Consider the following 24,268-nt stretch of genomic DNA (forward strand, 5'->3'; position numbering starts at 1 on the left):
TTTCGGATGCATTGCGATTAATCAAACGTGTCACAAGATGTCGCCATTGTAGCGCTTCTATTTTATAAAAGGTTAAATAAAATGTCACTGACTCGAGACCATAAGGACGCTGAGGTTCTGTTCTAGTTCACGATTTTCCACTGCTTTAGTATACGTCCACGTTCCGAGGTACATGCATGCTACGCGCTAAAATAACGTCCTGAATCCTAAGTCTAAACGCGTTCACTCACCACCTCGCCATGTCCCTGCAAGTTGTTGAGGTGCACGACCACGAACCCCCATCGTCGCTGGCAGACGTCGCTGAGCCGCGGCAGCACCCGGTCGGCGGCTGGGCCGTCCACAAACAGCGGGTAGAGCACGAACACACCCAAGGTGAAGAGAACTGACGCAGTAAGCCTGCGAAAGGACCACGTGATCAGTTGGCACCGGCAGAGTCCATGGGTTGCGCCAGAGGAGCCGCACGCCGTTTGTTCATTAAATTATTCACTATTTTCATGCGTGTGCATACATCCCCCGTCACTCCTGCCAATAGCGCGGTGACGGTGCGCCCGGGAATGCATTTACCAATGCTGTCGCCCATTCGAGACTATTGTTTTTGTTGCTTCTGAGCATACGCTATATTATGGCGAGGCCTGTGGTAGGCGCATCGAAAAAAATTACACAACCTCAATGCTGAAGGCCCAGGAGCAGCACAGTCGGCCTTTGAGGGAGGATGTTGCGGAGGCCTCAGGAGTCGGGATTAATTTTGACAACATGGGGTTTCTGAACGTAAATCCATTTGCAAAGTGTACACAAAAATTCTTGCGTCACGCCGTAATGAAAACGATGCTGGCGCGGCCTGGAGTGGAACACGCGATCTCGGGTTAGGCCTGCTCGCGCGTCGAGCGCAATGAGTATACCGCATAGATAGATGACCGAGCGAGCCGGATCTAGTGTAGCTACCACGTGGCGACAGACTGCGTCACCACACGTTAACATCCTGAGAAGGTAAACCAAAGCCATTTGGCAGAAAAGCTACTGTGGTAAAATATTTAGAGCGCTCTGAGGCTTGTTAGTAACTTTTCTGGAGTTTCATGGTTCGACCTTTCATTGAACGCAAAAATGAAAAACAATAAGGAACTATCACTACTCTTTTAATCTGCTATTCCATCGGCAACTTCCGCTGTTCAGTTGCTTTCTTTTGCTACCAAGAGTTTGTTTTCGTACTTGCCCAGTGGGCACCCGTTGTGCTTATTATTTACACTGTTTGTTTGTGCTGCTCTTTATTTCATTGATTGGCTGTCTGCTGTATGCGGTTCTCAGAACGAACCGCTCGTTTGTGAAAAAAACGCGAAGACGTTTGGCTGTTTTGTCATTCTTTTAAAACCAGCCATAATTATTTCTTTCTTTAAATGCATGGACTTTCTTGAAAGCGCCGCGATTCGGATAACGACGTTACCTAAGCAGTAAGTTGCGTTCATTTTTTGTTTGTTTGCGTATTAAAGATGTTGAAATATTTGAAAGGTTGCCACTAATTCATAACTATGGTTGCTTTGTGCACATGGCGCTCGCTTTTAGTGTGAAAGTAGCCGAATCTCCAAAACGATACAAGACCAGTCGGGTTGCGGAACACTTGTGGCTTATACACTGCAGCTTTCCAAGAGGCCACAAGTTCAATTTCTGGCCGCCACGGTTGTATCCAAATGGAAGGAAATTAAAAAACAGCATATTTCAGCGATTCTTTCGGCTCTGAACTCGTTTACTGCGACAGCAGCATTCTCTTACAGTGAAGATCTGCAACATGTTATTTATTTGTTTTGGTTGGCGGCTTTTCTTTGAAATAAAGGCGCCCACCAGATACGTGGAGCTCGAAGAGACTCCAACGGTTAGGGTAGAGTTTTAGGGGGGGAAAGGCGCGGTTGCATACAGGCCTATGACTTAAAGAAACAGTAAAAAAAAAACTAACATGCATTATATAACTTGAAAGGTAATAAACATTTCTGGCAGCACAGAAAGGCTATTGTTTAATAGATTAGGTCTGAATTTTCTTCTTTGTGATGTACGCAATCTCATTTCTGTATGACATAGTAATGCGTGTTGTGAAAATAGAACTACGTACATGGACGTACTTTAGCGCTCTGAGATTCCCGCTGTATGAGTAGGCTATACTTGATTAGCTAAAATACACAGCTTTTCGAGACCTTTTATTTGTAATTGTTTGACCAAATGCTTATGATAATCTTTCTTTTTTTGTTCGCGGCTGTTGAATATTTTAGAATACAATATATTTTACTCGAACAGTTTTGGCACACCTTGTTCATTTCAAGCGCAGCTCTGAGGTACCAGTTCCTGCGGCGAGCGTCGGCGTAACCGAGCGAACGAGCGCAGTGACGGATGAAAGAGCGAGCGCGGAGCGGAGGATTAAAAACGAAAGGAGCAAAGCGGAAGAAGAGGGTACAGTGGAACTACGACTCCAGCGCCGCAATTCTCTCCGTTTGCAACGTGCCGTTAGAGACAGATTGTCCGCACCAGCCAATATGTCGCGAAATGAAAACACGTAAAGAGCTGCTATCCAATTTCGCATTAGGGGGTATCGTAACCGAATCGGTCAATTTTTTTGCTCGCTTTATGTGAAAACACTTTCTTCGAACTGCGGCAATGGCGACTACAAAAAAAAAATATATTTTGTTGTGCGTCGTCGATGACAGCAATCGTCGTCACCCACTGCTGGATGGACGGGCGAGACGAGAAGGACTGGTCAAACCAAATTTTGAGCGCTTAACTGTTATTGCAGTAAAGCGTTCGTGTAACGTTCAAGGGGCCTAAATTAACTCAGAGCTCCATTCGCCCCCTATAGCATCTCAACCAACTTGGTCCATTTCTTGTGTACAGACTATAAAAGAGGTTATTCTTGAAGCAGAATAAACTGATTGACCCCTGCATCACGTGGTGGGAACCGCGCAGCCCAAGGAGCTGTGAGTGTATCTTCTTAACGCCGAGTAAACAAAAATAAAACGTGGTAAGCTAACCATAGCTACGGCAGAAGGGCGACAAACTGCAGCACTATTGAACTTCTCCTTGGTCTTGCACTGCGAGCCCAGATTTGACGGAGGACACATTTGCATACAACGTGAGATAATAAATACCATAGGCCACTACCGAAGTCATCATTTCAATAACGTCACGTTAGGCTGCGCATCACCTCCTGCCTTTTTATCACTAACGGTTTTCTCGTGATAAACCAATGTGTGTACAGCCGTCATCAAAAGGGGACGGCCTACGGGTTCAGCGAGAAGGCTAAATTATCATGTGAAATGTGCCAGCAGCTATTAGAACAGTACATAGCTATGATTGGTCGCATAAATGAAAGGATTCCACAAGTACGAACCCCAGATTGTTTGCTCAGACTGCAGAAATATGAGCTTTTCTTGCAGATGTTACGTCTCGTAAAATTTTGATTAAAGATAGTGAGATATACCGCCGTTTTCACAAGGCATGCAGACGACCTGGTATACCTTCAGGATGAGGGTGTCGTAAGTGAAGTTTGGTTGGTTCCCTGTTCAGTAAAAAAAAGTCGACTGTAGGCTCACCTGCTCTTTAAGCAGTGGACGGCTAGCAGTCTCCTGAAGAAGCCAACTTTAAGCCTGTGCAGCTCGAGGACGGTGTTGGCCGCTGCGTATCCACTGCGTTGGACAGGAAGGACGAAGCAGATAGAAGCACAGTTGAACGTGATGTGCGTGGTGATCCCGCGCTCTTGTGTGCATATGTGTGTTGCCTGTGTGTATGTGCGTACTGCGTGTGACTGTGTGCGTCTTATACGTGTGCTTCGGTGCTGTGACAGCCAAAAATGCCGCGTGTGTCAACTGTGGCCGCAAGGGGCCCCTTTTAAGTTGATTGAAACAAAATTTTCAACCACCTGTAAAGCCTATTTTAGGATAGTATAGACATAGACTAGCTTTCATGGAAAACCTTAGGCCTGAAATATGGGTGGATGCATCGCGATAAACTAGAATAAAAAAAAACATGTTTTTGATACCGAAGGTGGAAAAACTGTCGCAATTCCGCCTCGCCGGAAATCACGCAAAAGCAGCCCGTCTCTTCGGCATGAATAATCAGATAAACGGTGTCCCCGGCATGCTCAGAGGCGGGTCACATCTGATAATGCCGTCTGCTCAGGAAATAATCAAAGGATTATAACAATTTAAATTATAGGATTTTACGTGCCAAAACCACAATCTGATTATGAGGCACGCCCTAGTGGGGGACTCCGGAAAGTATAACTACCTGGGGTTCTTTAATGTGCGCCTAAATCTATGCACACGGGTGCTTTCGCATTTCGCCCCCATCGAAATGCTGCCATAGCGGCCTGGATTCGACCCCGCGACCTCGTGCTTAGCAGTCCAACACCATAGCCACTAAGCAACCACGCTGGGTCAAAGACATTTATAAGAATATTAGACGACTACCAGCCCCTGCCAACACTGTTTCGATACAGCATACTATTCATTCATAGCCAACTTAGCCAAACTTGAACTTTTGTTGCAGTTGACATTTGAGCACCTGCTTCATGACTGTTCTCCATGCAACGTGCAGAGACGAACGCTCGGAACTGCATGTGCTAAGTGTCATTTATGAGAGAGCTCTTCAAGAAAGGAGCGGCTTTATAATGCTGACTCGACGTCTAGTTGCAGCGGAGGATGACGAAGGCGCTTTTACAATTCTTAATGGCAAGGTACTTCTACAAATGGCTTTAGTAGTCGATTGAGTTAATTTGTATCCACGACTGTGCGTGTGTATATGCTAGGTGCCCTCTTTATTTCGGTCTCCTGGTGCAATGAAGCCAACAGGATTTGCTTGTCTATTTGACGTCCTTGGCTTTCTCCTTTCTATCGTCCGTGTTGCCTCAAATCTACAGAGACATTCCGCGTGTAGCTCGCACGAGCCTTCCTCCGTGCACAAGAGACCACCTAGAGTCCTAGATGGTCGTGAGACAAGGCCGGTCCTGTCGCGCCGACGGTGACTGTTTTCGATGGAGGATGCGGTTCTATTCCGCATGCCAACAGCCGAAGACTTAAGTGCAGAAGTATGTGCCGGGACCAAAAGCCGACAGCGTATAAAAATAAATTGAGGTGTTCTTCATTCACATGCGGACTTTCAAGGATTTTGCGCCTAACGCCGTTTACCGCTTTGGTGGTTACAATCCTGATCACAACGCTGGAATGACCGGTCGTAGTGCTTTTGATAGGATCACCTACTAAAATTTCCTATAGCTAATCTTTATGGTGGAGCATCGCACATGGCCTTGTTTATTTGCTATCAAAATGTACACATCAGAAACTACATCATAATCATGTTTCGATTGGTCTATTTCTCGCGCATTACTTGATGCTGAGTTTTCAGGCTACTCTCGTAGTTTACCTGAACTGGTTATTTGCATTTTGCGGTGGACCTGTGTGTAAAATCTTCTGCCCACTCACAGGGCCTTGCTCTGGAAGGTAGGATGTGTGAAACACTGCTGCACTTGATACGCAATGAACTCGGCATGCCTGACAGAAAGCGACATTTAGAAATCAAATATTCGCACGCACGCTCAGCCGTGCCAAATCCGCGGCCACTGGAAATATTGCCTACACCCTTAGAGTTGGAAAGTGGAGTTCAGTGATTGTTCTACCAGGTGAGTTCAAAAAGAAAATTGGTAATAGCGGATGTTAAAGCAAAAAAGAGAAACTTGCGAACACCTACATATATACGCTCACCATAATAGTTAATATTGTGAGCTGCTACATTTACGCGCTCACCGAGTGAGAGGCTCAGACATCTTTCTTGCCAACGTCTGGGAGCGAAATGTCTCCCCTACCTTATTGAAAGGGACAGCCCGCGTGACAAGTATGTTGAGAGCTACGTTTCTTTTCATCTCTTGCTTTCATTGCAGTGAGGCGCATTTCTGGTGGCGGTTTTTTGCGCGCTCTGCGTTTGTTTCCGGTGGGGGTGTTGAGTTGCTGCTCGCGGGATCCACGACGTTGCAAGGGGCAGTGAGGGCGTTTCGTCAGCTGGCGAGCAGAGTGGCTGCTCTGAGAATGAGAGCCTCGCGCGTTTTCGTTTGAGTTTTAGGTATTTCCGCGGCGCACGTACAACAGGCCACAAAATATTATGGACCATGAAATACGAGAAACAGCTGAATATCTTCGCAACCTCACAACGCCGCCTGGTATTTGAATTTGGGGCCTCGACTGGAATATGTTATCAATATTATCGTATACGATTTTACTGGCTACTGCTACAAGCTGCTCGAGACTTGAACGTTTTCTGAGACCCCGTGCTCCGTAAACTTTTGTGGCCGAGTGTACGTGTGATATCTTGCAGACACGTTCGTCATCGCGTGACCTGCGCTCAGCGCTTGCTTGTTTCCGATGCGAGGGGGCTCTTTGATATGAACAGCGGCAGGACGACAAAAAGGGTTGGAGGAATGGGTACCTGAGCAGGAGCAGCGTGGTGTACGCCAGGTCTGAACTGGTGGCGAGCGCGTACAGGGCGCCGTGCCGCCATTGCTTGTCCACCTCGTGCTCACCTGCAAAAATGACAATCGCCGCAGCAACGCATCAGTGAATGGGAACCAGAGCAAGAGCGCAGTGGAAGTCACGTGATTATAGTACTGCCAACGGTGCCAAATATTGTGGGACTCGTGGATCGCATGGAACGATCGCTTTCAACGCGGTGCTCCGTGTAGAAAGAGACCAACCCGACAAGGAACGAAAACGCCAAACGTTTGAACGTAGGACTGAAGAAGCAGGGTTCCCAACAGTGAAGATGAATAGAGCATCCTTAGGTATAATAAGATACCTTTAAAAAAGATTTTGGCTGTATTACATGTTCGGTGGTTGTGGTCGTAGGTTCTTTACCAGGTGAATATTGTATCAGCGTGCGGCTAGTGGAGTGGTCGGAATGGGTCGGGTGCTCGCCATTTGTTGAGTGTACAGCTGCCAAGCAGCAGACATAGCAGCTGGCAGTGAACGACCACTGTTTTGGAATTCAATAATCGTGGTGCGAATGAGATACACCGACTCGTTTTTTTTCTTTCTCTCTTTCCTTACTTTATTCCTTTCGTTAGAAGGGGTAAAGTGAAAAGCTCGCAAAAAAAAGTAACAGTGCGCTCCTTGGTTTTTCCTAAGCATCGATAAGTGCCTGTCGTTATATTTCTAAGGAAACGGCATGCGCTGCATGTTTATTTAGGCTTTCTTTTTTTGTCGATGTAGAGCAACACCCGTACCGTGTTCCAGTAACCGGGCCCTGTACGTCATGCCGAGGACGATCCAGAGCAGGCTGACCGTCTTGAGGGGCTGCACGGCGGACATGTGCTTCTCTTCACGGACCAGCAGCAGACGCTTGATGCTCGTCACGGCCGAGATGGCCACCGTCAAATTCCGGTGGCAAGAATCTGCGAGGAAGCAGCGAAAGAGGAAAAAAAAAGGGACGTGCAAACCATTACGGGACTAGACCTCCTGCGTGGGAATGCATATGGTGAATCTCTTCGTCTCGATAATATGGAAAACATTTTAGCGCGAGCAGGCATGGACAAAAAGAAGACGTAAACACCGAGGCCTCCCTCTTTCGCCACACTGCTTGCGCGCAAATACATTCCAAATACATTTATTGATGTGCCGAACACACAGCTAATTCTAAGAACCTCTTCAAACACAAAAAGCTCCTTGTCAACTTCGGGATCTAGAAGAACTCGCAGTATCGATCGCCCGACAGGCGAAGCATCGATTGGGATAGCAAATTAATAGACAGCCTTACGAAGTAAGGATCGTAGTTTTATCGACCGTATGAACTTTCAAACACTCGCTTACTAACTAAATTAACAAGCATGGCGTCAGAATCCACAGGCAAACATGCACACATCAAACTCGATGAACGAGGACAACCGCTGTCAAAACTCTGGCGTGAGGAAGCGCGGCAGCAGCAGCGAGCGAAGTGACCTTCGTGCTTTCTATCACTTCAATGCAAACTGTGCGGCGAGATTACAGCACACGCAAAGCTACGAGCTGTCGGCCCACCTAGACTCTGTCCCCAAAGCAGATCGCTTTCAGCATAAAGGCCGCGTGTTGCTGCTGAAGTACAACGCCCCCATACCTCTCCAACCCCAGGTTCAGCGCGCGCGATGGATGACAGTGCCCTTCCTCCACGCTTTCCGCTCTCGAGCACGCGAGATTGAGCCGCAATTGTCGGGTCATCTTTGCACGCATTCACTCGCATACGGCGCGTGGCGACGGTGTTATCGCCCATGGACTTTATAGGAAACATCACGGTGGCGACGAAGGCAAAAAAAAAAACGCCTGGAGTACCCATATAATTGCTATCCCAATGAAACGGTGATTAGCCGCGAAATTGTGACACGACGAAATTCGGCTATCAGAGTGCACAGAAACGGAAATCGCAGGCTGCAGACAACGCGAAGATGCGCACCTCGAGGCGATGTTCTGGTTACGTCACCCAGCAGCCGGCAGACAGCGCTATGCGGCAGTGAGGATCACGAAGACCAGAACGCTGGTTCGCCTCTGCCCATCCACGTGGAACTGTTGCGCGCGCCTGCATTCGTGGTCTGCCCGAACTGGCGTGGTGTAGATACAGTTTTAGCTCTGAGTGTATTAGTTTCTTGCTGCGAATTTTTCATTGATTTCGATATTTCTCTCAACTTTAAATAACCTTTCGAACCAACAGATGAAACAAGTAACTGATGTTGCCTTGAATAAATCTCCAAGTTACGTGTCACTGTGAGTGACATCACTGCCATTCGTCACTGCCACTGACATCACTGCCACTGCACATCACTGCCATTTACGTAGGTGCACTTGTGAGACTGACGTCGACTCTCCGGCTGGAAGCGCGGCGCCCGCGAAAAGAGCGTACAGGGTTTGGCTTGAAATTTCAGGTCTTTTTCGCGGCGAGCAACGGCGGGGTGCTCGCAGACCCGATCGTTGGGGTGCATTGTATGTACTGCGCTTGTCAGCGCAAAATGACCAGATCTGCGAGGCATCGCTTAACGAGACACAAAAACAAAGCGTAAAATATTTCATTTCAGCAGCATCTCTTTTGTGAATCGCAACCGTTCGCGTCATATCTCAACGCGTCCGTTCCATAACTGCTGACGGTCATGCTTTCAAGCTCGCGAACTCGCAGCTCTCGTGTTCCATGGATGTCAACTTTAAGCACCTCGCCGGCTTCTTCATTCTTCGCCCATATTTTCAGCTGCTAGAAATGCCGCTGTTCCTGGGGCGCTATAACGCAAAGCCATTCCAAACTATTCTATTCCGATACTTCGATCTGCCCTCCACGATCGGTGAAAAAATGTTAGAGCCACCACCGACTGCGCCTTTCTGTTACACCACATCACGAAAACAGCGAGAACGCTCCATCTCATATGATATGTGCACCCTGTCACACTCATTATGCATGATTGCAGCGAACGAAAGAAAAATAATTTCTGATTCGACACCTTTTTCGCCGTCAGCGGAAATGGCCTCGTTTGACCAACTGCTATTGCGCAAACGCTTGCGGACTGCGCCCAATTTGCCTGCCTGTCACGCGACGTCACACACGCCAGGGAGACACATTATTACGCAGAACAAAACTGAGTTTTTCTCAATAGCCGTAGACTGCCCCGTTCCGAAAGAAATAGAAGATGGCTACCCGCCGATCTCTGTGGAACTGGCTACTCGGAGCTGCCGTAGAGCGTTGATTTATTTGCGTGTAATAAAAGATTTTGCGTGACAGTGTAACGTTATCAAGACCCTACCGCACATATAGACCTTTTCATCGGGCGAGGAGGATAGGGCGCGCGGAGAGCCTTTCCTCCTCTCTGGCTTGGGGGATCCGGCGCGGCGCTGCTTGAAAGTATTGCTGACGTGTGCTGCGGAACGATTTCGTGATGTTTTAGGATGCTACTTTGTGAAATTTACGCCATGTCCGTTCATATCAGGTCGTCAGGGAAGCCTTTCGGTCCATCGGTAACTACAGTAGGCGGAAATATCTCTTGGGGGCGCAAAAATGTGACGCGCTTTATCAGCCGCGGTGTATGTACATTATCACTCACGGTGTGTATGTGTTATAAACTATTTTGCTTATACCGGTTTTAATTCAACAAAGAAAACCGGTGCCTCTGTATTAGCTGCATGAACTGGTAAAACTGCTCACTATCTGATCGCTTGGCGTAGGGGGTAAAACAAAGCATAAGAGCGCACGCTCGTGCAATGCCAACCTAAGGCAACCACGAAACATCTAAGCGGCAGGCGCTATCAAATATTTGTGATGCACCGGCATCGTTCTCGCGCAGTTCGTAAACAGTCCCCTTGCTGGACAAGCTTAATTCAGACTAAGCTATGCTGCAATTACTGGCCAAAACTATTTTATTCAGGGGCGATAACCTCATCCATCGAACCAAATAGTCGCGCAATGTAACCTGCAGCGAATAGTTTGAACGCTTGTCAAAGTATAACATCACAGCTCCTATCGTAGCAGAACGGTACTCACGCTGTTACGATCGTCGCGTATGTTTCATGGCTCCTAAACCGCAGCTTCGAAATAGAGGATAATACTGCAATAATGTCACATTAGTTATTGGAACATTCAGAAATACACAAGTTATCTCCGAGGCTGATTGTAGGCTCAAATATGCGCGCACACATCGCGCTGCGTGTTCCGTCCACCTCAACGCCAGCAGAAATTCCGGCCATGACGCCTTAAATCACTTCAGCACGTCTCACAGAACAGTTTACCACGTAGAAGACGCACGTCATACTAAATAGACCGCACGACCGCGAAAACAAACGACAGAACCTATCGCCGAGCGTACACCTGCCATGCCAAAGACCGCTTTCACCCAAGCCAGTATGGCGCTGCTCACAGGCGGCGCCACTGCGTTCACAATATGGCGGCGCCTACGAAAAAACGGTCTATATGACATCGCTCTGCTATCTCTACTTTGCTGAGGATCCGCTTCGGCGGCATTTTTAACCTTCTGTTGCATGCCGCCGCGCACCAACGAAGCGCAGACGGCGGCACTACACTCCTTATCCGGTTATCGACTTTCAGTGTGCTGGCTCGGCCCCATTGAAACTCTGTGCATTTGAGCTTGCCCGTCGCCTCTTCCCAGCCAATTAGAAGAAAAAAAAACAACTGCTGAATGTGGGCAGCTTGGAAAGCAAAAGAAATGGACTTCGTATAAGCGAGAAGCGCATTTGATTCGGCTTTTCGAACAACACTGCGGGTTACCACCCGATGCTTGCGTCGGTCGCTGCGTAAATTTGACTTCAAGAGATTGGAATAAAAAACAGATAGGAATGGTCTTACGTTATAGGGTCCCTGATGACCAAGCAAATACGAAGCGCCTCGTTTACGTATATACGTTGTTTCTTTTTCTTCCTTTATCTTCTTTGTTTAGACTGAGGAAGCGCAGTCGGTGGGAAGTAGCAAGACTAGCTCAATTTCTCATTTTCAGTTTTAGCTGGCGCGAAGGAAATGTGACTACCAGAAATTAAAAAAAAAGGTTCTGCGGACTGGCAGCAGTAAAAAAAAAAGAAAAGAAAAAGAGAGAGAGAGAAGGAGAATGTTCTGCTGATTCTTACCAGCGACCTTCTTGACCGACGACTCCTTCCTGTCCCAGTAGAAATGCACCAAAGTAGACATGGCGATTAACGTGATCCAGACGATGAAGATGCATCTGTTGGAGAAAAGAAAGAAGCTCGTGAAAGAAGAAAGAACCTATCAAACTTTCCTATCACAATCAATGGCTTATGATTTCCTCGAGGCTCGTGTGCCCGATAGCTGAGAGAGAGAAAACGTGTACGCAGGTACAGCAGTTTGCCACTGAGCCAGCGTTTTCTTAGTGCATGCTACTGTGCTTTCGTGAAACAAGTACAAGGATTTTACGCCATCTTCCGCACAGCATGTGAAGATGACGTCTCTGTGTAGCGGCGTTCTTCCTGTCATCAACGTTCGAGCCTTAAGGAGTACAATAACTCGGTGAGGTGCCCTGAACAAACCGATGCGCACGTGGAAGTTCTCGCCGGAAATACAATGTTGATGTAGCAGAATATCAGGCGTGCACGCTGACTAGCTTCCAGTCGTGACCTATAGGTGGGTACAGAGTTTTCGGTCTTTATTTTACCAGAGTTTGGGTTTACATTGCCAGTTTCTCTTTTTCATGAAACCTAATCAGTGACATCTTTCCAGGTGGTCTATCGCTGCCTTTTCTAGAGCGCAGCTCTTAGGCGCCCGTTTTCTGCGGCGAGCGTCGGCATCGGCGTAACCGAGCGAACGAGCACAGCGAAAGATGAAAGCGAACAAGAAACGCAGCGGGGGTGGGGGGTGAAAGACGCAAGGAGGAAAGCGGAGGAAGAGGGTATGGAGAGGGGGTGAGAAGAAAAGCGAAGTGCAGCGACAATGGCTAGGAGATGGCGCTCGAGCAGCACGCGTCGTATGGAAGGCTTGTCGGTGGCTGCTGCTATGAATAACGGCCACGCATTACCCATGCGCTCGCTATCGCACTCTCAAGATTAGTGAGGCAGTCGCGCCGCACTTCGCTCCGTTTACAACGTGCCGCACGAGACAGATTGTCCGCGCCAGCCAATATATCACGAAGCGAAAGCACGTATAGAGCTGCGCTCAAATTTCGCGTTAGGGATCGTATCGTAATCGTCGGCGAATTCTTTTTTTTTCGCTGAATATTTTTTTTGTAACGCTTACAGACTTTCACCTGTGTATATATTAGGCTTGTAATTGTGACACGTTCGTCGTAAAAACAAACATTGACTAATTCTGCTGCCGGATAAACTATTAGTGGGGACGGCCGGCCAATACGAAAACGCAATTAGGAATAGAAAATCTTTGTGAATCCCGCCTCTGCTTCACTAATTTTGTTGACGCTAAAGCGTGATGCATGAGTTTCGATGTTGCGTTACTACGCCGTAGTTGCCTCGAATACAAAAAACAAAGTTTCCAAAAGTAGTCTAGAAATGACGCAACCCTATTTGGCAATGTGACTATGTATCAAATACGTATGACTACATTTAATATTCGAACATAAGATGCGGCTTTATTGGTAATCATACGTGGGTATATAGCTCCAAGAACGATTACAACAAAAGAAAAGAAAGGAATGTAGCGTTCAAACACTGTGTTAACATAAGTGAACTTGCCCAGTTCGCCCACCGAAGTGCGAGGATTGTTATGAAGACCTTCTACGGCCCTAAACCGTCTCACAAGTCAGGCGAACAGTACTTTAAGGCTCCTGGGCAGGGTCTCAAATCGAAATGCAGGCCTCGAGGAGGACAATGTCATCAGAGCATATCAGGCATTCTTCATCAGTCATGTGACGTACATTGCATCACACCTGAACTGGGGGAAAGCAGAGAAGGCTAAGCTAAATGCACTTATACGCTCCGGACTCAAAAGGGCTCTGGTACTGCCGCACGGAACGAGTGCCGAACTCCTCAACAAGTTAGGACTTCATAACACTATAGATGAGCTCATTGAGGCGCATTCGATGTCACAAATTGCAAGACTCTCCAACACTAAGCCCGGGTGCAAAATTCTAGATGAAGTCGGAATACTGCCTCGAGGAGAGGTCTCTAAGTTCAAAATACCCAAGGAGGTGGAGACACAATTAGTTGTAGACTCCATACCTAGAAATATTCATCCTGTCCACAACAAGGGCAGAAGGGACGCCAAGGCCAATGCATTCTGGGTAAACTGCGCTAACAACAAAGCTCAGCTCTTTATGTCGATGCAACTAGTTATGGATCGGGAAACCGCTACGCTATTTCCGTGGTCGATGAGAGTGGTAAATTAATAAGCGCGGCGTCATTCAGAACGAGCTCAATTGATGCCGCCAAAGAAGCAAGCATAGCACTTGCAATTACAATGAGGAGAGGCTCCACGATTTTCTCTGATTCCCGTACAGCTATTAGGAACTATTCAGCCGGCTTCGTCTCAATGGAAGCACACAACTTCTTTACACACTGTCTTAATACTCATAAGTACGAGCAACTGGATAGCTCACACCTAGTCTGGTTTCCGGCTCATCAGGGCCACTCGGTCAGCCCCAATGGCTGCAATCCTAACGAGCAAGCTCAATCTGCTGTGCGAGATCTTACATGCCGCGCATCAGATCAGAAACTGCTCAAGGATGACTGCGGCTGCTACAAATACCCACTTACTACTTTTCACGAGATCACCTCACACTATAGGGACGGCAGGAGGTTTTTTCCTCCCCCACATCAGAAGCTCAACCGAGCTCAGGCAGTCACATTAAGAATCATTCAAACTAAATCTTATCCCACACCTTTTGTGCTTAACAAAATTTACCAGGATTTTCACGCGGAATGTAAAAGTTGTGGACACACTCCGTGTCTATTTGATCATATGTTCTGGCTGTGCCCCAACCAAAGGCTTCGGATCTCAACACTGAGGAGGACTGGAGTCGGCGCATATCCAGCGAAGTCCTCCAAGATCAACTCCTGGCCGTCAGGAGAGCTCACGACATCGGGAAAGCCTTTGGCCTACCGTTGTCAACGTTGGGAGCCAACGACTTAGCCTGGGTGCTTTTGTCTCGGTCCATAGTTTCTCTGGACCCAAATAGCGTTCTTGCCATGCCATGCCATGAAGACCTAGGCAAGGACTTCTGCTCACCCCTCCGCGTACTGCCCTCCAATCCCTCTTGTTTCCTCTTGTTTTTTTGGAGGCAGAAGGGACTCAAATTTGTTTGTAAATGTACAGGACGATGTAGACAAATGAGAGAGAAAGGCAAAGAAATTACATAACAAAAAGTTGGGTAGTTTCTCCCGAGGCGCGAAGCATTCATAGCGATAGCAAGGTTTGGTGTTGCGTTAAAGCTCCTCGGGCAGTGTTCCAAGAACACGCGATGGTGGCAAGCTGGCGCGACACAGCACGCGAAGCAACAGCTGCCTGGCAGCTATTAGGCGTCTCACAACACTGGCGTGATGAAGGAGCGCCGGCAACGGAGCTGCAGGCGTCGCACCTCCATGATGTACGAGGCGAGATGGAACGAAAACCGACAGTGTTTACAGCTTTTAAGTCTGGGCAGCTAATTCCGTTCCGCTCAGACAAGTGCACGTACCACGATGTACCATGCACACTGTCGCACAAAAGGAACGCTAGTGTTGGCAGTGGTCGACAGACATGGCCAGCAGCGGAAAGCAGAGCACTGCCCTTACTATATTGCAGAGCCGATTGAGCGGATACTGAGCGTGCGCCCACTTGCATTTAGTTTCTTTTTTTTTGCCAGCCAAACCCACGGCGCGTCTTTCTTACGGCCTTCTTACCCTCCTTGCGTGTCAAGAATATGCACCGTTGATACCGTGACAGCACGGCGTCGGCATTGGCGGAGGGATCACACCTCGAGTGTCCATATACCGTATTTCCGCGATTCTAAGCACCCCCGGATTCTAAGCACCCCCCTCTATTTTCGAGAGAAAACTGGGAAAAAAGTTTGCATGCGAATCTAAGCAGCCCCCCCCCCCCCCCCCCCCCAATTAGTGAGGAAGAGCGTGTAGCCAAGGCCACCAAGCGTGCTTGCTCCCTCTGCCATCGAGCCGGAGCCGTCGGCCTGCCGAGGTGACACGGCGTCCGCAGCTCGAGTACGCCGTACAGCCGGACTGTACGGCTGTACGGCGAAAGCTGCAGAAACCGTCTCCATCAACCATGGCAAAGTGAATTTCGGACGCGTGGAAGCGGATCCAAGTGGACGTTGTGGTAAAACCTTAAGAAGTGCTCGATCCCAAACCACTTCGACGGAACGGAAGACTACCTGCTGTGGGATACCGAGTGCGGCGGTTCAAGCAGTGCGACGAACTCGAGTGGCAGTGACAGCAACTGAGCATCCGATACAATCGGTGGGTTCACTGTCTGCACCGTTTTTTTCTTTTGAATGTTTGCAAAATAACATGTTTTTCCTCGCACCCGTATCGTCGTGATGTCACAGCGAAAAGAGGGAGGGGGGGTCATTCTAGGTTTTTCTAATCTAAGCACCCCCCCCCCCCTCACTTTGGGCATCACGATCGATGATCGTGAAAAAAACGGGGTGCTTAGAATCGAGTAAATACGGTAATTGTTATTGCAATAAAAATTATATTGCAATAAAAAAGTAAAAACTACAGGGCGCTAGGACTCAAACGTTGACCCCGGCTTCGCCAGGCTCGTTGCGTAGGAGCGCTCTGAGCCATACCTAAAAGCTGTCTCGTAGATCACATAAGAATAGGCGACTGCTAAGCCCCTGTATAGATCGCCTCAGATGTAAGCAGTTTTGAGACAGACCAGGCCACCGCCCCCACGGGAATCACTTGTAATGTCACTACCACAACAAACGAAACCTCCACGACAGCGTGCTCGACGGCATAGCATACGGGAGAACAAATGCGTGTCGGATTTCACTTCGTCGCCCTCCGTATTTTAGTCAATATCACAACGCTGCTTTCGCCGGTCTTGCCATAGCGAATGCGATGAAGTGGTGAAAGCGGTACACCGCGAATCGCACCCACAAGGTGCTGCGAGACGCGAGACAACTGCACTGACAAAGCGTGTGCTTATGCCTTGCGAGGTGTCGCACGGCCGGAAGAGAGACATCACTGTGGCGAAGTATCCCTCGGGTACGAGCTTATACCAGCGAGAGTTACGGACGTGTTCAGTTCGGTTAGTAATTATTCGCAGTGTAGAAGAGGTGTTGGCCTTAACAAGCAGGTTGTGTATATACACGCATAATGACGGCTCGGAGAAGCCATTGGCACGCGAGATAGCAGAGTGAACAAAACACTAGTAGTGAAACGTTGGCAAACGTCAAGACCTCGGTGTGAAACGATGATCGGGATGTACACATGTCAAAATAATTCTTAAACACTACTGAGCTCAAAGCATCTATCTACACATGCATTGAGATACGATGATTACAATGTATACGTTAACATAAAATTACGCTTCGCTATAAGGGACACGTGATACGTACCTCATATAGGCGCGTGTAGTTGCATGCACTCTGGATGCTTACAGAAAAGTAGACCACGGAAGTCTCCTGCTCGCAACGCCTTTTTCCTGCCATAACCACGCTGTCAAATATTGATATTAGTTCAACAAGCGCTAAATGATTTCATGTGTTCAAAGAATTAGCGGAAAATAAAGTACTTGTCGGGCCTGGGGGCTTCGAACATTATCAGAGAGGAGGGCCAAGCGAGTAACTATAGTAAAGTGGTCTTAGGGTGCTTTACAACGACACGGAATCATTTGAATACACAGGTAAAAATATCGGCAGATCTGAGCCGCCTCTGGCAAGCCTAACACCAAGTGCGACAATTGTATGTGATTTAACTGCTGAGATCAGGCACGCTAATAAATTAGTAACAACAAATAAGGTAACCGTTATAAGTTCACGTCGGTGCTGAAGGTTCAAGAGTCATGAACATGCGGACAAAACTTGTAAATAAATTGTTGTCTAGGAAATAAATTAGTATAATAAATAAAGATAAGGACGATGGTGCACGATGGAATTAGTGCCTCTGTACCCAGCCGAGTTGGGTTGTCCTGCTGTAGGATTGAAGACGACCTATGTCTGCTTTGGCAAATGATCGGTGACTTCAAAGGTGCTCGACGCGATCCTGGCGCTGTAAAAGTGCTGCAACATAACGTAGTGCTGGTCCCGTTGCGAGTAGCCCATCCGGTAATTGTCAAAATCGATGTCGTACAGCAGGGCGCACAGATCTTCCGCCTTGCCCAGATGGGACATCTTAGCCTGCAGCGTTGTTTTGTCGTCGAAAGTAATCGTGACCTTGAGGTAGCGGCCCAACGTTCTTCTGAGCAGGCAACCCGGTACTGGCTTCACGTAATCCTTGAACTCGATCTTGAAGTCGCACACCTCGAAAAGAGCCATGCGGCCGGGCGTCTGGGACACGAGCTGTGCAGGCGCGGGCCGTTCCGTATCGCGTTCGTTGCCGGCGTACAGTGCCAGCGACATGCTGACGCAGAGACCTTCGTATTTCTGAGGTTGCGCGTTGGGCGCGCTCCCTGGCACCGGGTGTACCCCGAAGAAGGGCGTTACAAGCGCCATGTGGTACGCGAAGACTGGCAGGGACTGGTCGCAGTAGTCGTCCGAGAAGCTGTTGCCGCGCGACATCTGGTGAATCTTGAAGAAGGTCACGTTTAGGCTGCTCTGATGCGCGCGGAAAAACTTCATCGCGGAGACGTCTTCGGCGTCGACAATGGCGGTGATCTTGAAAGCGGCGCTGGGCGTGTTCAGCGACACCAGGCGCCTGATAATATCGATGAATTCCACCAGCCGCGGCATGGCGTCCTTGAAGGGGGACTCGCAGACGGCCTTGTCCGGAACCCAGTGCAGGTTGAATCTGGAAAGGTTGTACTTGCGGTACGCGTCGCAGGCACCCTGTGCCAGCAGGTGTCGAACGCTGTCGTTCTCGCTGACCACGTGAAAATCGGCACTGTCCTCGGGGTAGCCACCGAGCGTCAGGATCACGTCTACGTTGACGCCCTGGACCCGCGCGACATCTTTGATGACGGCGAGTCCGTATTGCTTGTCAAATTCTTCCGCCCGGCTGGTAAGGTTTCCGTCGGGCAGCGCTCCAAGACCAATAGACGATTCCCGGGCATAAGGCCAACGGGAGATACTGCGCTAGGAAGAAGCACCCACTAGGCCGCCTGAAGCGAGTCACGTTGAAGAGGCAGTATAAGGGTTGCGGACCGTTGAGTGGAGCTTTGGGACTAGCCGATAGAGTCTCCCTGGGCACATCCGACAAGTTCTTGGCCCCGGGCACTTTGGCTTTCGTCCGCCGGCACTGGTCAGCAGTCGCTGTCGTACCGGCAGTGACGATTCTCTTTTCCTTTTCCTTAGTAGCCGTTGTCTTGGTCGGTTGATCGACAGTTGCTAAAATGGGGTTGAACACGTGGCCTGGTGGTGCCTCAGTGGCGGCTAACAGGCTCGCCTTGATGTAAGGAAGCAGTGAGATCACCAAGGGAACTGCTATAATTGCGACTCCCACGATGCAGAAAGCCCACACCATGATGAGACAGCCTCCGGAGCGTCGCCGGTCATTTGTCGTGTCGTAGTCCGACGAAAGGTTGACGAGTCGCGTACGTGCGTGCCGTACCTGTACTCGTCGCCTTGCTGGTAGTCGTGGAGGTCGTAATCTCCGCCTTCTTTCGGGGCGTCCGCTGGCGGCGGTTCCTGCGGCGATTCCGGCGCGTGCCGTCGCGAAGCCGCCGCCGACAACTCTTGGAGCTCCGGCCACGCGACGACGCGTATTATTGACACCGTGGAGGCTCGCCTCCTGGGCTTCCCTCATCGTGGTGCATCCGGGATCATCTGGAAAGCTCGCCTTCGCTTCGTCGCCCTCTCCGAGTGGTCACTCACGGTGGCGAACAACCGCGCAGCAGGACTGATTCGTCCTCGCAGTGCTGTACCCGTTGGTGCGACTACGCCCAGTGACAGCAAAGCACACGCTGGCGGAACGAAGCTGCACCTAGCGCCTCGAGAATGCGCGGAATGGGAGGGCTTTTTCTCTCCTTTCTTGGCCGTTTCGAATCGCACAGAAAAAGACCGCAAGAAGTGGGATCCGGGGTGCGGCTTTCTATAGGAGCAGTTAGATTATTTAACGTTAATGTGAGCCGGCTGTAGAGAAATAATGTGCTTTGAGGGGACGTCGGTAATATCGACTGTATATGCTCTGGCCTTAGATTCTGTGATGGCCGCTAGGTGCCAAATACAGGGTGCCTAGAGAACTGGAGAACCTGGAAACGTCAAGGAATATGTAAACATATAGAAAATAAATGGAATTGTTAGGGGACTTAGTGTTTCATAGGGGAGAGCCATGCAAAATGAGCATGTAAATTAAAGATTGAAATTCGTACAGAATGGATGCCTCGCAAAACCCTCGTCTAACCAAAAAGCCGAACTTGTGCCTTGATGGACTCGTAGTAGTGCATTAGACAAGCAATTGTTGAAATAAATTAATGGTGTTCTTACCAGAAATCAAGGCATTCGATGAATATTCATAGCTGGTTAGAGGCATGCAAACAGCTGATGCTGCTAATTTCTGCACAGTGGTGAATGCCCGCTTTCACCCAGAGAACCGAAATTGAGTTGCCGAAGAGAGCACTGTGACATCGTTAGCAGATGCACATGACTGAAGTCCCTGTTTACGCCTCACCGTCGGGTGAGCATGAAACGAGCACCCTTGTAAAGGAGCCGTCTCGCTAGCTTCATGCTCGCACTGCTCAACTTGGCTGTGCATGCTCGCCTGCACATTATTTTTCTAATTTCAATTTTGTTATTGCAGCCACAACTAGGACTACAACTTATAAACTGAATGAAAAGACTGGATATTGTGACATTTATAATAGTTATAGAAAATCTTCTGCAATTCATATACGCTGTCTCCCGAGTTCGCTATCTGTCACTGCTAACAGGACATTTCGTTACTGATTGAAGTAAGCACGTCAGCATGCTTCCCGAATTCCGAGAGCGTCTGCTGTCAACTACAGCAAAGGCAGTCAGTTCCACCTTTTCCTTCTTTTTCTTTTGTTTTCTTCTCTCAGCTTGTCTGAATCAAGTCAAGGGCGGATATGTGTTTGCTTAGGCCCATTAAGCCTCATGAATTAATCAAATTTAGGAGTCTGCGAATATTAAAACCTTTGTAATAGCGAATGAAATATTTTCCTATTCGATTCCATCTTCAAATCGAATAGTGGCTCTATGAAAATGCGAATATTTTTGCAATACTCGTTAAATAATTTACGTCGTCAAGTGTGCTCGATCAAACGTAAAATTATACCGATAATGTCCATCAATTATACCAATAATCCACATTGAGAATAACGCGTGCTGCGTACGAACCGCACTTTTACGGCAAAGAGCGACCACTCGCTAAAGGATGTTGCTTAGACAAGAAATGCGGCAGTGAGGATTGTTTCGTGCTATATATATATATATATATATATATATATATATATATATATATATATATATATATATATATATATATATATATATATATATACTAAATGCGTCCTTGCACGGGATTAAATCAGCATACAATTAAGTGCAGCGGACTTCACACAACAGTGGCACCATTATCAGCGACAGTTCAAGCTAGAGACAAAGTGCACTTTCTTTTTACTCGGCCAGTGCCGCAGATGCCACTGCCGCAGAAAATGTACTCAGATATTCATTGGTCCACAAGGCTACATTTACAAACTGATAATGGATGAGCGCGTATGTTCACAGCAGCCCTGAGTTTGCGAACAATCTGATGAGTTGCTTGTTATGCTTTCATTGTGCTTTTAATGAAGCACGCTTTTTGATGGGCAGTGTAGCGACAGAAACTTTCTGTTGTTCTGTGAATACCAGGCTTTTAATATTGTTTGATATTATGGTGAGAGAGTTTTACATGATTCGCAAGCTATACGAAATATATTTGATTCGTCTTTTTGGTAATATTTTTTTCTTTTAAAATCCGGTCTCAGAAACTGCTATGCGCACACTCCTAGTCAAATTATACAACATAAATTATGACCTGGTTGCACTGAGCCATTTCTTTCAAACGGCTCCCTCTAGGACTCTGAATATTTTGCTATGAACCAGGCTACAGTCAGGTTTCTTCACTATAGTGCCGAACAACAGTGCTGGGAGGAAAGTACGCAGCTAAGAAAAGCTGCTTGGTTCGCTGGTTCACTGGCTCAACGGCGGAAGTTAGCTAGACTTAAATTTCTTTTTTTGTTGTCGAAAGGCCACTTCAATATTGAAACCACGTCCTATCTTGCTCCCAGGCAGGCTAGAAACGCCAGATCAAGCAATCATTGCATGTTCTCAGTTCCAAAAGCATATCTGGACATGTACGCTTATTCATTTTTTCCGCGAACGATTAAGGAATGGAACAGTTTGCCGGCGTCTGTTTTGCAGTCGACTAGCATTGAAATCTTTGAGGAACACGTTAAAAACCTTTTATGAAATTTATTCTTAGTGGTGCCGTGCAAACATTGTCACACTATTCTAGAAATACATACAATAGTCTTTCTTTCATGCTGCTTCCAATATCACTGTCACAATGTTAGAAACATGTATTTCTTAGCCAAACTATTGTTTTTGTATTTCATTATTTGTTTCGCATTGTATTTCCAACATTCATTGCTTCATGTCCAATTCACGTTTGTAAAGTGTTTACATTATTTTACGCTATGTGCAAACCAGCTGTACCCACCCTGTTACGGCCAAGACGGCCAACAGTATTTCAAATAAATAAATGTGATTGAGGCCCGCCCTTTCTTTACAAAATTTACATTTGGCCGAATATTGTTCTGGATGATAATGATTAAAGGTCACAAGATTTGGGCAGGTATTGGTTTGAAGGAGGCGCCATTCCACCGCCTGCTGCTTATTACGTGATGGGTGTGCGGGAGGAAAACGCACCCTCTCCCCCTCTGGAATGGTTATTATCTCCCTGTAGCCAACCATTCCGTCCCCTGTCAGCCCGAGCCGCGGCGTCCGGGTGGCTCGGCATGTGAGTCCTCGAGCCACGGTGTCGGCCGCCTCGTTGCCGGGGAGGGAGGAGAGCGCAGGCGCCCGGAAGATATGGATAACCCGCTAACCGCTGAAGTTTGCCAGGATTCGTTGTGATTCCGGCGAAATACACCCCTCTGCGTAAGTTATAATTGCGGTTTTCAAATCGCTCACTATTAAAAAGAAACGTGTGAGAAAACATTGCTTAATATAAATATTAATCAGCGCTTCCCGCTCGCCACAAGGTCGAGTTCGCCTGAACCAGAAAGAAAAAAAAAAGAGAAAAGAAATGTGACCTGCGTTATGCGCTCCTTCTATCCAAAAGTATCAGGAACTTTTGTTTCTTTGTTAACGGCTGAAGTAGCATAACATCACAGCGGTGAACATTTCCCGCGCTTAACGAATTTCTAGGACTGTGATAGCCAATTCCTCCAGTAGAGTGTCTGTCACAGCGGAGACGTTGAACAAGCCCGACTTACATTACTGCCAGCTGCACGTGGGTGATGCTGAAGTCGTTCCGCGAGCGGCACGCCGACACTGTGACTGATGTATTGGACCCGTTGAGCACTGAAAAGAGAAAACAAAGGTGAGGGACAGATAGATAGATAGATAGATAGATAGATAGATAGATAGATAGATAGATAGATAGATAGATAGATAGATAGACAGATAGACAGATAGATAGATAGATAGATAGATAGATAGATAGATAGATAGATAGATAGATAGATAGATAGATAGATAGATAGATAGATAGATAGATAGATAGATAGAGGGGGGGGAGCGACAGGTTCTTTAAGGAAAAGTGGAGAAGTTTGCCTGGCTGCATTGACTAAATATTTAAAATATGCAATCGCGTTGTCTGCATTCTACTCTATTCACTTGCATGTGGGTTAAATATTTTTCAATAAATTCCAACTTAGGAATTATGACAAGAAGGTTTGATTGCAGAGAGATGGAGAGAGAGATTTAATGGATCCTGGACAAGTTTGGCCGGCGGCATGTTTAGCATGCTACTCCAGAAGGATACGGAGAAAAATGAAACGGCGTGAACAGTTCACCCTGCTTTAATGAAAGCCGCGGCATGCAAATAGATAACGTCAGCTAAAGTTAGATCAGATGTGTGCGCTACAATAAGTTTCACGCTTTATTTTAAGCACGGAGAAAGCGTCGCGTACGTGTTAATTAATGCTACGCAAGCAGTAAAGCCAGAAAAATGAAGAAAAAAAATAAGAAAGGTGAAAGCACATAATAAACCTGTCGTTCACTGGTAAGAGTGACCACAACTTGCCTTTGGCAATGAGCGCTTCCACTTCTCCCCCAGAGCAGTGTGAAGGCACGCACACGCCTTGCCATATCCTCTTGAAGGAAGTCTGCAAGTGGTATTGAAAGAAAATGCTCACACTAGCAACTTTCGCTATATATTTGCTGTTCCACAACGAGTGGTCGCCACCGAGAGCCTATAGCACCTAATTCAGTATTGACACGCATTCTCAAAGTTGTGAAAACTTTACTGTTTCTGGCACGGAAAAGAATGGCACTTCTGAAGCGTGAAGTTTGGAGAAACGCTCATGAGATGCTATTGCTAGCAACATTGTTTGGGACTTCGCCCTTTTTTCGGTATGATGTCCGTGTTTGACTTCTTTCGCGACAGCTTGGGTCACTGGGCATGTGCTACCTGGTGTGTGTCCGAATAGACAACAAGCGAATAAACCT

At 47.6% G+C, this 24,268-nt stretch overlaps 1 protein-coding gene across 1 annotated transcript in view; it reads right to left on the bottom strand.

Moving 5' to 3' along the window:
* Positions 1-24,268, bottom strand: part of LOC135900945 (nose resistant to fluoxetine protein 6-like) — a 95,890-nt gene that overhangs the window by 25,315 nt on the left and 46,307 nt on the right. The window contains exons 3-9 of the mRNA XM_065430572.1: positions 23,844-23,925; positions 23,032-23,119; positions 11,604-11,698; positions 7,247-7,414; positions 6,454-6,547; positions 3,570-3,662; positions 231-396 (exon numbers count right to left, since the gene is read on the bottom strand). Of these exons, the coding sequence (XP_065286644.1) occupies positions 231-396; positions 3,570-3,662; positions 6,454-6,547; positions 7,247-7,414; positions 11,604-11,698; positions 23,032-23,119; positions 23,844-23,925 (786 nt within the window). The remainder of the gene's footprint in view (positions 1-230; positions 397-3,569; positions 3,663-6,453; positions 6,548-7,246; positions 7,415-11,603; positions 11,699-23,031; positions 23,120-23,843; positions 23,926-24,268) is intronic.

Source organism: Dermacentor albipictus, chromosome 2 (assembly GCF_038994185.2).
Source record: "Dermacentor albipictus isolate Rhodes 1998 colony chromosome 2, USDA_Dalb.pri_finalv2, whole genome shotgun sequence".
NCBI classification, from domain to species: Eukaryota; Metazoa; Arthropoda; class Arachnida; order Ixodida; family Ixodidae; genus Dermacentor; species Dermacentor albipictus.